This window comes from Bos indicus, chromosome 5 (genome assembly GCF_029378745.1).
Source record: "Bos indicus isolate NIAB-ARS_2022 breed Sahiwal x Tharparkar chromosome 5, NIAB-ARS_B.indTharparkar_mat_pri_1.0, whole genome shotgun sequence".
Classification (NCBI taxonomy): domain Eukaryota; kingdom Metazoa; phylum Chordata; class Mammalia; order Artiodactyla; family Bovidae; genus Bos; species Bos indicus.
In genome coordinates, this window is record NC_091764.1 from 89,152,998 (window position 1) to 89,170,106 (window position 17,109).

The following is a 17,109-nucleotide window of genomic DNA, read 5'->3' on the forward strand; positions in this document are numbered from 1 at the left end:
GAGATAGGTTTCCAAATAGAAGAGACCCTCAGAAGGGTGAGCCAAAATCCTGCAAAATGTTCTTCCATCCAGAGCATTATTTATTGACCACTGGCATGGAACAAAAGGCTAAGAATCCAGGCAGATGGATGCAGCTATTAGGAAGGCAAGCCAACAGAGCTTTTAGTAACGTCATAAGGCTGATGACACAAATACTGGAGTTTGGGGCTGCCATGGCAGCCAGGACTTGAATGTCTAACAGCCCAGTGGGAAGAGGGCAGCTTTCCCCTTGAGCTATTTGGTGAATTCCTGAGCTGCGATAAAGGCAGGAGATTAAGAAGCTAAGCAGGGAGCTACTGAAAAATCTCAGCAAGGCTTTCTACAATGCTGAGAGATGAAAACTTGGAATGAGAACATTCCAAGAAGGAATTGCTATTGTTGTTTAGTCACTAAGTCATGTCTGACTCTTCTGCGACCCCATGGACTATAGCCCACTAGGCTCCTTTACCCATGGGATTTCTCAAGGAAGAATACTGGAGTGGGATGCCACTTCCTTCTCCAGAGGATCTTCCCAACCCAGGGATAGAACCTGTGTCTCCTGCATTGGCAGGCATATTCTCTACCACTGAACCAACAAGGAACCCTCCAGGAAGGAAAGGTCAGAGGAAATACCCCAGACTCTCAATTGGGATTTAAGGATGAGGCCAATTTGGAGATAGAATCTGACAAACTATTTCAGTTTTGAATTATCACAGATTCTGATTAAATAAGGTCATCTTCCCCGAATTATTCTACAGATACATTCCTACCTGAAACTTCATTGATACCTAAACTCCTTGCCAAAGCTCCTGGCTTCCATCTGGCCTCTGTCCACAGACCTGCTTTTATCTCCCTCTCTGCATTCACTGCTCTCCCTTTCTGCTTGTTAGCTTTGCCAGTCATCATTTAGAATCTTAAATTGTTGAAGCTTTCCATCCACACACTGGGTTTTATATCTCTTTAATTCTTTGAAAGTTTTCCCTCACTTTCTTATCATAGCCTTTAGAACACTATATATATATATATATATATATATATATATATATATATATATACTAATAGCTTATACTCTATATCTGTTTATACGCTCCACTTGAATGTAAGTGAGAATTCTGTGAAAGGAGAAATAGGGTCTGGTTTCATCACTGCCGCATTCTTCAAACTATTTCAGTGTCAGATAGTATCTCTGGATAGTGAACACTCCATACATATTTATTAAGTGACGCTTGAGGGAAAGAAAAAACTGATACTTCGAAGCACAGAGGGTACATTGACACCAACCTGAAAAGCCCCATGCAGATCCTAGACAGGAGAAATCACATTAAGTTTCGTTCTGTACCTGGTTTAAAAGAGAAGGAAAACCTACCACCCATGTTACTCCTGGGTTTTTTGGTTGCTGATTTTTGAGGTTTTTCAAAGGGCTGTCAAAGGTCTTGGATTGTATTTTCTCTGAATTTACATACCTCTTCCTTTTGTATTTTTATATTGGGGGTGTGTGCAGGTAAGTGACATGGAGCAAGAATTTCTTTGAAAAATTATAGTATGTATAGTAAATGAAGCATTTCCTAGAACTTATAAATATCATACTTCTGGAAAATATTTTTTAACAAACTAAAAATAAAATTGAAATTTCATAAGTACTTCATTATCTTTTATATTAATAAGATAAAGCTTGCCTACTCATAGTTACACTGATTTAATATTCATCCAGTAAATTCAAGATGGGATATTTGGTGCAGCTATCTTAAAAGAATCTGCATCATCCTATAAACTGGAAATTTCAGTAACTAATTGGTTAATGAGGCTTTTTTGTTTTTAGAAGAGTCAAACCAAACACATCTGAGTGTTGCAACACTTAAAGCTTAGTTCATTCCATGATGGCACACTCAGTGAGTGAGTGTTAGCTCTCTCCTCAGTAAGTTCTTTACCTGGTCGATTTTGCTTTTTAGCCTTTACATGGTTAGAGGCAGAAACAGCGTAGGATGAAGTGAAGGATCTGCTTTTGGTGAGAGTCATCATCACTGGGTTTTTCCAAGAATCTGGATTAATAGCACTGTAAAGACAAGGTATAAAGAAAAATGAAGAAACTATCCTTTGATTACTGGGGCAGACCTTACCAGAACCCAACCACCGTTTTCATAATAGTTTCAATCTGAGTCATGGTCCAGGTTCAGTGACAGAACCACTTGACTTCCAAACCTAGTCACTAACCTAGTGACAAACTAGGTTATCTGAATTCAGTCTGTGCTACAGGGTCACAGGACATACTCTTCAAGGATACTGGGTTAACCAAGACAAAAAGAGAGCTTTACTGTTCATTCAATTACTCGGTATCCAACACCTTCTCATTCTATTTCCATAATCATATTCCTCAAAGATTTTCTAAAAACATGGCAAACTAACTTTAAGATGCAGGTGAACTTACATTAGGTATGAATGACATGATGCTTTCTTATATACTCTTTTTAATTTATTATTCTTGGTGTAACTAAATTAAGAAATGCAAGTACTTATCATTCAAAGACAATATTCTTGCAGTATCTTGAAGGAAAAGGTTAATGACAGGTCTTTAACCAACCATTTCTTTTTCTGGTGATACCCTGTAAAGAATGGAATGATGAGACAAATTCCCTTGTAGATACTAATGGGCCTGCTACTAAAGGTAGCACTGATGCTATTTCCTAGGAGAAAGGTAATGGCAGTGAGTCTTCACTCGAGGGAATGTTTTTAGCAGGATATCCTTGCTCTGTCTAGGTATTATTGTAAATAAACCTGTAATCATTTTAAATAAATCATAAATCAAACTGGAAGGTTGGGATGAAGAACACTACAAAAAATCCATGTAACTAATGGATATACATTTTAGAGCTGTTTCAGACCGAAATTTATCTGTAGGCACTGCTCAAAACCATACATTCTGAATCTGAAACAGAATCTATTGTAATTTCAGAGAAAAAAATATTCCGGGAAGCCATATAGACTGTCTTGGTTTGCTCCAAAGGAAAAGTGTGTAGTCTACAGCCATACCACCCTGAACATGTCGGATCTTGTCTGATCTCAGAAGCTAAGCAGGGTAGGGCCTGGTTAGTACTTGGATGGGAGTAAAAGTGTCTGCTTTATGTTTTGGTTTGTATTTTGCTAACATCGGTGTGTTTTTGAGCATTAGTAAATTTGGTAATGCATAAAATCTATAACTTGCGTGATAGTAACTGGACAATCTGATCCTTGGCCAATCTTAGACTGGCAGTGTAAGCAGGATGTACCTGGTCTCTTTGAGTGGCTTATTGTAAATAAAGCTGAAATGGATGGAATTATGGGGTCATTAATGAGTAGAGATTGTCATATAAGTTATATAGTTAATGAGGTATAATTTGGAGGTGTTCTATGATCAAAATAGTCAAAATAAAGTTATGGTTTTTCCAGTAGTCATGTATGGATGTGAGAGTTGGACCATAAAGAAAGCTGAGCACCAAAGAATTGATGCTTTTGAACTGTGGTGCTGGAGAAGACGCTTTAGAGTCCCTTGGACTGCAAGGAGACCCTACCAGTCCATCCTAAAGGAAATCAGTCCTGAATATTAGTTGGAAGGACTGATGCTGAAGCTGAAGCTCCAATACTTTGGCCACCTGATGCAAAGAACTGACTCACTGGAAAAGACCCTGATGCTGGGAAAGATTGAGGGCAGAAGGAGAAGGGGATGACAGAGTATGAGATGGTTGGATGGCATCACCGACTCAATGGACATGAGTTTGAGCATGCTCATGGACAGGGAAGCCTGGTGTGTTGCAGTCCCTGGGGTCACAAAGAGTCGGACACAACTAAGCTACTGAACTAAGCTACTGAACTGAGCTATAACCAAAATGGCATTCTTTGTGAAAGCATCATGATGTGTGTATTGCTTACAATTCTGCATATTAAGTCCAAACTAGAACATGTGCTAAGGTGAAATAACAGGACTTTTAGGGTATGCTGCACTACCAGTTTGAGACCTCTCAAAGAGGAAGATGCTGAGCATTTGCTTGGCTACTGCCTCTGTTCTTCGATTATTAGCAAATTTACTGATGGGAAAGATCTGTTACCTGTGTTCAGTCTTATGTGACATTCTGCTACTAATTACCTCATTTCATCTCCTTTATCCTTTTCAGAGAGATTTTTCTTCAACTGTTGAGCCAGATATTTTAAAATTTCATCTTTTCTCTTTACTTTAAATAGCATTTGAAAAGTGGAATGAGTTCCAGCAATTATCAAATACAATTAAGGATAGCCTACAAGATAATATTTGTTTCATATCCTTCTTGGAAATCTCATTCTAGGCAACTCACAAATGTCTGGAATTTTGAAACAATAATATCAAAGAAAACTTTGAATCTGAGATAGATAACTATATCAACTATTTCCTGATACCACTATTCCCTGTCAACTACTTTTGCTGGATTGATTGATGTGTGAGACTTACTGTGAAGACACTGTATGTAATGTTTATGAGGCCTACATGTCTTCTCAGCATACTGTATAATAAACAGATAGTGACTTTTCTATGTAGGCTTTTAAAAAGACCTTAATATTAACTGAATTTATTTTTTAATACTTTAAAGAGTTACATTATTAAAAGTGCATTAGCCACTCAGTTGCGTCTGAGTCTCTGTGACCCCATAGATTATAGCCTGCCAGGCTCCTTTGTCCATGGAATTTTCTAGGCAAGAATACCGGAGTGGGTAGCCATTCCCTTTTCCAGGAGATCTTCCTGATCCACGGACTGAACCCGGATCTCTTGCACTGTGGGCAGATTCTTTACCATCTGAGCCACCAGGGGAGCCCTCTATATTATTAAAGCTAGCTCAAAACTGACTACTTCTATTTTATATTTCTTTAATAAAAACATTTAAGATAGGCTCACTTTGAGAAATTTCATAAAGTGCAATAATGGCACATCTTTAATGTGTGGGAAGTTAATGAACTTTAAGATAAATAAAATCCTAGCCATATATCCTTTCTTAATATGCTAAATATTAATTCCTTAAGAGATATTGTCAATAAAATGACAAATCAATATGTATGTGTGTACATGTGTATGTATGTCCATATATACACATACATACACACTTTATAATTTACAGATACTTTCAAATGCATTCCTTTGTGTGAGTTTTCAGCTGTCTATTGATCTTTGCCTTTGTGATTAGGATCTTATTCATATATAATGATTTGAATTCCAGTGAGAAAAATAGCTTAGGGGAACCTCTACTTGATCTTCCCACACTAACACAGCATGCAAAAACTATCTGTGTGTTTGCTGTGGAAGACCTCAACCCTCCTCTACAAAAGTGGATTTTATCACCTTAGTTCTACTCATAAAAACTTCATCCTATGTCCTAAAAGTCTTACCAGGTCCTAACAGTTTTTTTTACAGAGTTTACAGCCTGCTGTCATTTCCATGGCCAATGTGGAAGGCTTAGGGTATGATTCATTTCAAACTTAAAATTTCTCTCAAGCTTACTTTTTTTTTTTTAATAAAAAACCTATTGGTATCCTTCCACTTAATTTTACTCCACTTGTGTCATCATTCCCCCTTTCCTGAAGAATTTCTTCTGGTGGGTACCAAGGCTCTGGCTACACATCTCTGAGTGGTAGGGTCAAGATCCGTCTGACTCTCAGTCCAGTGTCTTTTGACTCAGCTGGATTTAAAACCACCCCGGAGTAACTCATCCAGCTATGCACCTATAGGAACACAAGTTGAGAACTGTTTCTACTTTTCACTTCCTACTCTTGTTCTTTTGATCACTGCAGTCCTCAAAGAGCCTCAATAAAAAGACAGACATGGAAAGGAAGAAGTAAAAGGACTGACAGGGAAGAAGTTTCAAAGATTAAAACTCAAGTCAGTTTTGAAATCAGTCAGTTTTAGCAACAGGTCTAACTGAAGAACGTTTTAACTTTGGTTTATTAGTAGGGCTGGAGATATCTGAGGCCATCTTTTCACTATTTTCACCTACAGCCAAGGATGAGTCAACCCAAACTAGCTGTGTTTAGTGGTGGTACCATTGCTACTTACTGACATATGGTTTTCCCTTAAAGGACTAAATTCTCTTCGGAATGAATTTTATTATTTTTTATTAAATTTATTATTATTTTTATTAAAATATTATTATTTGTTATTATATTTTATTATATTTATTTTATTTGTTTATTTAATATATTTAAAATAATATATTTTATTATTATATATTATTACTATTTATTAAATTTATTATTTTTTTATAATGGTGAAAAAGTTGTATCACTCTCAGATGTTATATCAGGACTTTTAATAGGATAGTGAAATTAAGGAAGAGTAAGTTAGTGGGAAAAGTCATACCTAGGCAGGACATCAATGAGCACTTTTAGGAAAAAGGGAATGAGTGGGATTGTATGCCATTCCTTTTCTATTTTGAAAATAGTTGATAAGGAGCATTTATTTCATAAAACAGAATGACAAAATCCTTAGGAGTTAAGCTCATAAAAGTTTTTGAAAGCCTGTTCCTCATGTTGATTTCAGTTTCAGCCTCTAATCTCATTTAACTAAGAGAAGAGAGGAGTAGGAGAAATGAAATTTGATGAGAAGTAACAAATAATAACAGAAAGAAAGGAGACATTTAAGAAAGCTTGAATGGATTTTTGGTAGAATCATTCTATGGATAGTAAATAAAGGAGCATTAACTATACTATGACAGGAATCTTGGCAAGGTGTGCTGATAAAATAGACAACCTCTCTAAAGATATATACCAAGAACATAAAATTCATGTTTTTAAGCAACAAATACATAACTATAATTTCCTACCACTTATAAGTATTTGCTGCTATAAAAGTCAACAGTCAATATTTTCATGGGAAAATATTATTAGTGACCTATAATTTTGAACTTCAGGAAATGTTCATGAAACAGATTAACATCCTCCTATGGTGATGTTTTGAAGTTTCACAAACATTATGTGAACTCATGTGAAAGAAAGAATCATTCATGCTTGCTTCTGATTCTATAGGTTTATTAGATCATCAATAATATTTAACATGAAAGAAACCAATTATGTTTTTAAGTAAGAAAGCAGGAAAAGTTAGCAGTCATTAAAAATTCCATTTCTTTGCCAATTTCAGAATGGGGCTTTATATTCAAAGCCAGGGTCAAAAGAAAATCACATCTAATATTGTCATCATGTAGTTCAATAAAGATATGGTAATTTTTCAGTCATTAGATCATTAATAAAACTGATGTAATTGTTTCAAAAACCTGAAATCATACATGGTAAGTGTTCTCATAATTATTATTCACATAAAGTATGTTATTTCTATGCCAAATAGAAAAGGACAAACGCAGTAGCTTTCTCTGAAAGAATTTCTCTCATGATGATGTTTTCTTCAAAACTCTTTCTAGATCTTAGTATTATCTTTTCTTTAGCTTTGGTAATTCTGATTTTTTAACCACTTTGTAAAATTAGAATTAATATTCTAAGTAAATTGTATTCTATTTATTTTTATTGATGTACAATCAAAATATAACATTATATTTGTTTTAGGCACATAACATGATGATTTGATATTTGTATATACTGTGAAATGATCACCACAATGTGCTGTGTGCTTAGTTGTATCGACTCTTTGTGACCCCATGGACTGTAGCTCACCAGGCTCCTCTGTTCATGGGGATTCTCCAGGCAAGAATGCTAGAGTCGCTTGCCATTTCCTCCTCCAGGGATCTTCCCAACCCAGGGATCAAACCCAGGTTTCCTGCATTGCAGTTGGATTCTTCATCATCTGAGCCACCAGGGAAGCCCAAGAATACTGGAGTGAGTTAAGCCTATCCCTTCTCCAGGGGAACTTCCCAACTCAGGAATTGAACTGGGATCTCTGCATTGCAGGCAAATTCTTTACCAGCTGAGCTATCTGGGAAGCCCAATAAGTCTAGTTAATATCCATCTGGTGGCTTAGATGGTAAAGAATCCACCTGCAATGCAGGAGTACTGGGTTGGGAAGATCCCCTGGAGAAGGGAATGGCTACCTGTTCAAGTATTCTGGCTTGCAGAATGCCATGGACAGTCCATGAGTCTCAACAAACATCTTTGTACATTTTTTTTTTCTTCTGATGAGGACTTTTAACATCTATTCTCTTAGCAACTTTCAAATATACAATATAGTATCATTAACTATAGTCACCATGCTGTACATTCCCACAACTTAATTATTTTATAACTGCAAGTTTTGATCCCCTTCACTCATTTTGGCTACCCTGAACCTCTGCCTCTGACAATCACCAATCTGTTCACTGTCTAAATAAAGTTTAAGTTAAAAACTGTTTGAACATATTTAGTTGCTCTTAGAATGAACTACCTTTGATCTGATTTTCTGCCCTTCAAATAATGCCAGCAGAGCTGGTCTGGTGAACTGGGGGAAATCTAACAATCATTTGCAAATGTTAGGTTGGATACATTTGATGTAAAAATCCAACACAGATCTCAGTCCAGGTAAAATCTAGTCTGTCTTTATTCTGGGTTCAACTTTACCCATCCAAATATACAGTAGCAGACATCACTTCAAGTCACTGTCCCCATTTATACTTAAGGCCATACAATAACATTTAAGCATAATTATCTGATATCAATCCCTATACTGCTCTAGATTTAAACCAAATACCTTTTTCAGTTTCAAAGTGGGCCTCAAATCAATTATAATCTTTTGGGCCTCCCTTCCCCTGTAATTTTTTTTGCCATATATTATAAATCTTTATTAATGATCATTTTTCATAATTAAGTAAACAATCACTTTGGATGCTACTATATTTTACTTTTATATATATATATATTTTTTAACTTTTCATTTTGTACTGCGGTATAGCCAGTTAACAATGTTGTGATAGTTTAGGTGCACAGCAAAGGAACTCAGCCATGCATATACTAGTATCCATTCTTCCCCATGCTCCCTTCCCATCCAGGCTGCCACAACACTGAGCAGAGTTTCCTGTGCATGTAGTAGGACCTTGTGAGTTATCCGTCTTAAATACAGCAGTGTGTACATGTCCATCTGAAACTCCCTAACTGTCCCTTCCTTCCATCCTTCCCTCCCCCCTGGAAACCATAAGCTCATTTTCTAACTCTAGGAGTCTATGTCTGTTTTGTAATCCCCTGTAATTTATAATTAATTTTTGATAAGGAACTTCTCCTAGAAACATGAACCCAACAGGAACATCACCTAACCTGGATGAAGGTGCTTCATGCAGCTTGATGCTGGCACTACGGTCCCTCCGGACAGGGGCAGGCTCCAAAGTGGGCAGACCTGTGGCAGAAGTGGTGGTGGTCCAAGTTGATGAAACTCGTCTCAGCAAACCGGGGGGCAAACTCCTCCTCAGGCGCTGGGAAGAAGGAACATTGATTTTATTACCAAGCATATTTCCTATCACTAACTTCTATGTAATATAATGAAAGAAAATGAGTTTTTAATTAGCAATGAATATATTAAACTATATTGGTTGAATATCATATCTCTAAAATTTGGGCACTCAGAAATTCAATAAGGAACTCTGGCCAAAATCAATTAATGTTATAAAAATAACATTTTGGGACCTTCATTTCAATGATTATATAAAAATGGATTATGAGAAATGAGAGCCATTTTGGGCTAATTTTATTGTCATATTTGTCCAACAGGGCTTACATACCTATAAATATTAATATATAACTTATTATGAGCTGCATTTCTATTAACTAGCACAACTGTTGTTATACCAAAGTGTTTATTGATTTAATTGATTTAATCCTTGATTTAGAAATGATGGGACCTAAAGGTAAGAGTGTAACTCACAAGATGTACCACCTCTCTTGTGGTTAATATGACTTAAGACAGACAGGCATTTGGGTAATGTCATTAGGATGAACATCTTTTTTTTTTTGAAAGGAAAGTATAATTTCTACAAACCACTAAACCTGAACAGAAGAGCTGACTGGGACAGACCAGGACTGGGTGTGAAGAGACTGAGAAAGGTGCAGCAAGAAAGTGAAGGACAGCAAACAGGAAGTGGGCATGGTTCACCATGCAAACCACCATTCACCCCAGCCCCTCCCAGGGAGGAGAATGTGCCCAAGTCCCCCAGCCTGCCCTCCACTCTTTTTCTCTGGTCTCAAAGGCAAAGTAGTCTGCTGACTAGGCCCCCTCTTTGACCAACTCAAGTTTAGTCTATAACCAGGTCTTTGGGAGGGAGGGTAGAAGTCCTCCAAGAACCTGAGTTCCCAGAACTGGGGGCTCCCCTGCATGTCTGGTGCACTGTGGTGATGAACACCTCTTAACAGAAGACTCTGCTAGTTGACCTGCGATTCCCCTCTTTGTCATTTCTTCTCCTACCATAGCCTAAGTGGGATTTGTGACACCCTCAGCACTCAGGCATGATTCTGAGTTCACCAGGATGAACAATGACCCTCCAAAGAGAGTCTTAACCTTAAAAATGAAAGGGAAGGTAATCTAATACAACTACAGCAATAATGATGAGGTAGGAGCTCATTATTTTATTTGTGGCTGGTGACTCCTAGAAGAACAATTGTGCAAGCAGAGTTTAACAAAGAGTCTGCTCTTCCTGAAGACAGTAAAAGCTTTGAGAATTAAGTATATGGCACCTTGGGATTCAAGAATAACTCTGATATTAAATAGTTTCCAAAATCTCTTAAAGATATATACCCTAGGAGGGAATTCAACAGGAAGAGAAAATGTCAAGCAATGTAAATATCAGGATTCTTGTCTGTAAATCTGTCACTGACTCTGTGTCTATTTTGAGACCCAAAGGAATCAGTTTCTCTTTCGCCATCCATTTATTTTCATATCATGTTAGCCCTATATTTCTCAGAGAAGTAGATGTTCAAAGGAAACTTAAAAAACACCTAATTGACAAAGTTACTTGAAGGACACAGTCCTGAGTCCAGAGACCCACAATGGCAAGAACACAGATGTTACTGACTGACCATCAGCTCCAGGGCACAGCTGCTTATTTACCAAATAAAGAACTGTGTTGGATATACCTGAGACCACTGAAATTCTGGTTCTTTTCCTTTTTTTTTCGTCTTTAACATGACTTGTTTTCAACTAACACTGAGGTCTAAACTGGAGGCAGAACTCTACTCCCTACAGCTCACTTTTGTAAAATTCTCATATCTTATATGTAAAAAGAAGAAAATACATGAATCACTAAGGCCAACTTCTACTTTAAATAACTGAAAATATATAGAAAACTATAAAACACTGGTGAAAGAAATCAAAGAGGATACCAATAGATGGAGAAATATACCATGTTCATGGATTGGAAGAATCAATATAGTGAAAATGAGTATACTACCTAAAGCAATTTATAGATTCAATGCAATCCCTATCAAGCTACCAACAGTATTCTTCACAGAGCTAGAACAAATAATTTCACAATTTGTATGGAAATACAAAAAAACCTCGAATAGCCAAAGCATTTTTCTTGAGAAAGAAAAATGGAACTGGAGGAATCAACCTGCCTGACTTCAGGCTCTACTACAAAGCCACAGTCATCAAGACAGTATGGTACTGGCACAAAGACAGAAATATAGATCAATGGAACAAAACAGAAAGCCCAGAGATAAATCCACGCACATATGGACGCCTTATCTTTGACAAAGGAGGCAAGAATATACAACGGAGAAAAGACAATCTCTTTAACAAGTGGTACTGGGAAAACTGGTCAACCACTTGTAAAAGAATGAAACTAGAACACTTTCTAACACCATACACAAAAATAAACTCAAAATGGATTAAGATCTAAATGTAAGACCAGAAACTATAAAACTCCTAGAGGAGAACATAGGCAAAACACTCTCCGACATAAATCACAGCAGGATCCTCTATGACCTACCTCCCAGAATATTGGAAATAAAAGCAAAAATAAACAAATGGGACCTAATTAAACTTAAAAGCTTCTGCACAACAAAGGAAACTATAAGCAAGGTGAAAAGACAGCCTTCAGAATAGGAGAAAATAATAGCAAATGAAGCAACTGACAAACAACTAATCTCAAAAATATACAAGCAACTCCTACAGCTCAATTCCAGAAAAATAAATGACCCAATCAAAAAATGGGCCAAAGAACTAGATATTTCTCCAAAGAAGACATACAGATGGCTAACAAACACATGAAAAGATGCTCAACATCACTCATTATCAGAGAAATGCAAATCAAAACCACTATGAGGTACCATTTCATGCCAGTCAGAATGACTGCAATCCAAAAGTCTACAAGCAATACATGCTGGAGAGGGTGTGGAGGAAAGGGAATCCTCTTACACTGTTGGTGGGAATGCAAACTAGTACAGCCACTATGGAGAACAGTGTGGAGATTCCTTAAAAAACTGGAAATAGAACTGCCTTATGACCCAGAAATCCCACTGCTGGGCATACACACTGAGGAAACCAGAATTGAAAGAGACACGTGTACCCCAATGTTCATCGCAGCACTGTTTATAATAGCCAGGACATGGAAGCAACCTAGATGTCCATCAGCAGATGAATGGATAAGAAAGCAGTGGTACATATACACAATGGAGTATTACTCAGCCATTAAAAAGAATACATTTGAATCAGTTCTAATGAGGTGGATGAAACTGGAGCCTATTATACAGAGTGAAGTAAGCCAGAAAGAAAAACACCAATACAGTATACTACCACATATATATGGAATTTAGAAAGATGGTAACAATAACCCTGTATATGAGACAGCAAAAGAGACACTGATGTATAGAACAGTCTTTTGGACTCTGTGGGAGAGGGAGAGGGTGGGATGATTTGGGAGAATGGCATTGAAACATGTATAATATCATATATGAAACGAGTCACCAGTCCAGGTTCGATGCACGATACTGGATGCTTGGGGCTGGTGCACTGGGACGACCCAGAGGGATGGTATGGGGAGAGAGGAGGGAGGAGGGTCCAGGATGGGGAACACATGTATACCTGTGGCAGATTCATTTTGATATATGGCAAAACCAATGCAATATTGTAAAGTTAAAAAATAAAATAAAATAAAAAATAAATAACTGAAAATCAAATAAATTCTTCTAAGTTAAAAACTTGTTGGGTTTGGGAAAGACATGAGGGTACTGTGAAGCCTACCATACTAAAAAATCAAAGAGGAAAGGAATCTCGCATTTTAGAAGGCAGTGAATTGTTAACAGAATCTACAAAAGTGGGAGCAGGGGGTTTTACCTGCTTTTATTTCCCACTGCTATTATTTTCATCCCACAGACTAAGGCCTGATATATAGAGAAGAAAAAACCTGAACACATGAATAAAAAAAGCTAATGTAAAAAGGTAAATTTTTTTGTTTACAGAAAGCTATCAGGTATAAGGATGGAAGTCTTCATGTTTACTTTTCTATTACTTTGGTCACCATGATTGACAAACACTTCTTAGGGGAAAGAAAGTGAAAGCATTAGTCGCTAAGTTATGCCTAGCTCTTTGCGACCCCATGTACTTACTTAGCCCACGAGGCTCCTTTGTCCACGAAATTTTCCAGGCAAGAATACTGGAGTGGGGTGCCATTCCCTTCTCCAGGGGAACTTCTTGACCCAGGGATTGAACCCAGGTCTCCCACACTGCAGGCAGATTCTTTACCATCAGGTAAGACTTCTTGGAGGGGGGGCGTGGTGGGGCTCACTGATATGAATCTCTGGGTGGGTCTGGAGTGATAAGAAAAAAGTCTAGGAGAAACAGTTTCACCCTTTCAGGAACATGTCATTAACACCTACCTTGGGAATAGCCAGCTTGTCTTTTTCAGAGCTTTCTTCAGAATCAGAGCAGGTGTAGTTTTCACTGAAGGACACGATGGGGTTCACCCTGGGCTTGTGAATGGCCTGGATGGTGAGTTGCGTGCTGAGGAGGTTGCTCACTGCCCTCAGTGACGTGCACACGTTGGGGGGCAGAGAAGGGTCTGCCAGGAGGTCAGTGATGAGGCCGTGAGCCTCGCCCATCACGGCAATATCCACAGTGATGCTGGTTCCTGAAGACTAAGACACCAAACACAGGAGGTTGGGTGAGAAAGGCTTGAGGCTGGAGGCACAGGAAGGGAAACTGGGCTTTTTAGAAAAAGTGGACCAAAGGGTGATAGTAAAGTAACATTCAAATCACATTTCTGTTTCAAATTTTGCCCAAATTTGCCATATCTTTTTGGTATTTTTTTGTTAATAGCACATTTTTTACTGCTATACCCTGTAGACTTTAAAGAAACAAAAAGATAAAAATTATTTTTTTTTAAATAAAAAGCTTCAGGAAACAAAAAAAATGTTCATATCAATCACTCCTTATGAAGGTCTCAACATTTTAATGTACTTCATATAGTAGTGAAAGAAAGTGAAGTTGCTCAGTCATGTCCGACTCTTTGCGACCCCATGGGCTGTAAGCTACCAGGCTCCTCTGTCCCTGGGATTTTCCAGGCAAGAATACTGGAGTGGGTTGCCATTTCCTTCTCCAGAAGATCTTCCCAACCCAGGGATTGAACTCAGGTATCCCACATTGTAGGCAGATGTTTTACCATCTGAGCCACCAGGGAAGTTCACTTACTTCATATAGTTAAGTCTCCATCAATAGACAAATTGAAAAAAATGTGATATGACATATATATACATACACACACACACACACACACACACACACATATATATAATATATATATGGTTGGCCAAACAGTTTGGGTTTTTCATATAATCTTATGAATTTTATATAGATACACACACGCATGTGCATATATAACTATATGCCAGGCTTCTCTGTCCATGGAATTCTCTAGGCAAGAATACCTGGGTAGGTAGCCATTCCCTTCTCCAGGGGATCTTCCCTATGACCCAGAGGTTGAAACCTGGTCTCCCACATTGCAGGAAGATTCTTCACTGTCTAGCCACCAGGAAAGCTCACACACACACACACATATATATTTATGTACATATTATGTATAATATACTTATGTGCATTTTATATATATATATATATATATATATATAATGGTATACTACTCAGTCATAAAAAGTTTCATTCTGAAAAGTAACATTAATATACTATAAAATTTTAATTTTATTAATATTCTCATATGACATTTGAGCCTGGTGTGTGGTAATTATTCAATTAATATTAGAAACATAAGAAGCACTTCATTGTGCTGTTCAGATTCACAAACTGTCCCTCTTGTTGTCAGGAATAATAGAAATTTCTGTTCTAGAATTCTGTGGCACATCTGTCATATTCTGCCAAACTGCTTCTCAGATTCAGAGTTATTACTCTATACTTGCTAAAGGAATGAAGAACATAAAACACAGAGGACAGGGATTTCTTACAACCTGCTGGTCAGGCTAATGTAGACAGGAAGATGTGGGAGCAAGGGAGAGCACAGGCAGGGTCAAGGTTCATAAAGTAGACGAAGCTGAAGGATGGTATGCAGACGGCTGTTAATACTGGAATGGTGCTGCAGAATGAGGCAAAGGGAGGCAAGAATACTGGCGTGGGTCACTGCTCCATTCTCCAGGGGATCTTCCCACCCCAGGGATTGAACCCAGGCATCCTGCATTGTGGGCAGATTCTTTACCAGCTGGGCTACCAGTGAAGCCCACGAGGAAGCCACATAACTTTAAATTGAGTAACAGTGACGGATGTGCAGGTTTTGGAACTAGGCTATTTGCTCCAAATTCTGACTCCTGACCCTACCACTTTCTATCGCATGATCTCTGGCACATTAGTGAGCTCTCTGTACTGTGACTTCTCCATCTGTAAAATGGATATAGTATAGTACCAGCCTCAGAAGGTTATTTTAATAAGAATTAAAGGGCAGGGACTTCCCTGGTGGTTCAGTGCCTGAGAGTCCGCCTTCTAATGCAGCGGATGTGGGTTTGATCCCTGGTTGGGTAACTAGGATCACACATGCCACCGAGCAACTGAACCTAGGTATCGCAATCACTGAGACTGAGTGTTACAACTAGAGAGAAGCCCGCGAACTACAAAGAAAGATTCTACTTGCTGCAATGAAGATTCCAGGTGCTGCAACTGATGCTCTATGCAGCCAGAAATAAAAAATTAAATTAAAAGAGGACTTAAAAAGTAGATTATATACAAGGCACTTACAATTGTGCTGGTTATAGGTGTCCAATAATGATAATGATACAAATAATAGAAGTGATAATTCTGGAGATTTTCAGCAAGAGGTTATTAGAAGTTAGGCTACATAGTTGGGAGAAAATAAACTTTAATCATTCTGACAACAGACTTAAAAATGAACTCCAAAGATATGAAAAATTTAAATGTATAAAATTATCAGATTATTAAAAGGAAATATGGGGGACTACTTTATAATTTTGGGATTAGGAAGACTGCTAAAAGTAACATAAATGGCATAAACTGTCAAGAAAACACCTAACAGAGCTGATGAAACACAGAAACTTCTCATAAGAAAATACGCTATAAGCAAAGGTAAAAAACAAACAGTCCATGAAAGAATACCTGCTACCCAGAGAAGATAAAACATATGTGAATAAAAGCCCTCTAAAAAAATAAAAGTCATTAGAGAATTCCCTGTTGGTTTCACTGCTGAAGACCTAGGTTCAATCCCTGGTAGGGGAACTAAGATCCCACAAGGTGGACAATTGGACTATATATATACATATATATATACACACACACACACATATATATGTATAAATCAATAAATGATAAACTGGGAGAAAGAGAATGAATATACAATTCAAATATAATTTAACCATCAAATACAAAAAAAGCTACTTGCCTCATGAATGTTTAAGATACAAATTAATGCAATAAAAGCAATGTTTACTTATTAAATAAAAAATAATAAAAGATTACTAGCACCAAGTATCAGTAATCAGTTGAGGAAATGAGCAGTAAGTAAAAGCAATACAATATTTTTGGCAAGAAGTTTTTGCTGAACCTATCAATTTATAGTTTAAATGTACATATTCTATAATCTAGCAAGACAATGTAGACATCTAAAGAAAAACTACATTTACACAAAAATACAAAGACAAGATCACAAAGGGCACTGCAGTGTTCTGATAACAATCAAAGAG

The 17,109-nt window shown here is 37.4% G+C and overlaps 1 protein-coding gene across 3 annotated transcripts in view; it reads right to left on the minus strand.

The window, feature by feature from the left end:
- Positions 1-17,109, minus strand: part of PDE3A (phosphodiesterase 3A) — a 370,054-nt gene that overhangs the window by 60,309 nt on the left and 292,636 nt on the right. For all 3 annotated transcript variants that reach the window (XM_019961483.2, XM_019961484.2, XM_070789996.1), the window contains exons 3-5: positions 13,792-14,049; positions 9,241-9,395; positions 1,947-2,071 (exon numbers count right to left, since the gene is read on the minus strand). In XM_019961483.2, coding sequence (XP_019817042.2) covers positions 1,947-2,071; positions 9,241-9,395; positions 13,792-14,049 — 538 coding nt within the window. The remainder of the gene's footprint in view (positions 1-1,946; positions 2,072-9,240; positions 9,396-13,791; positions 14,050-17,109) is intronic.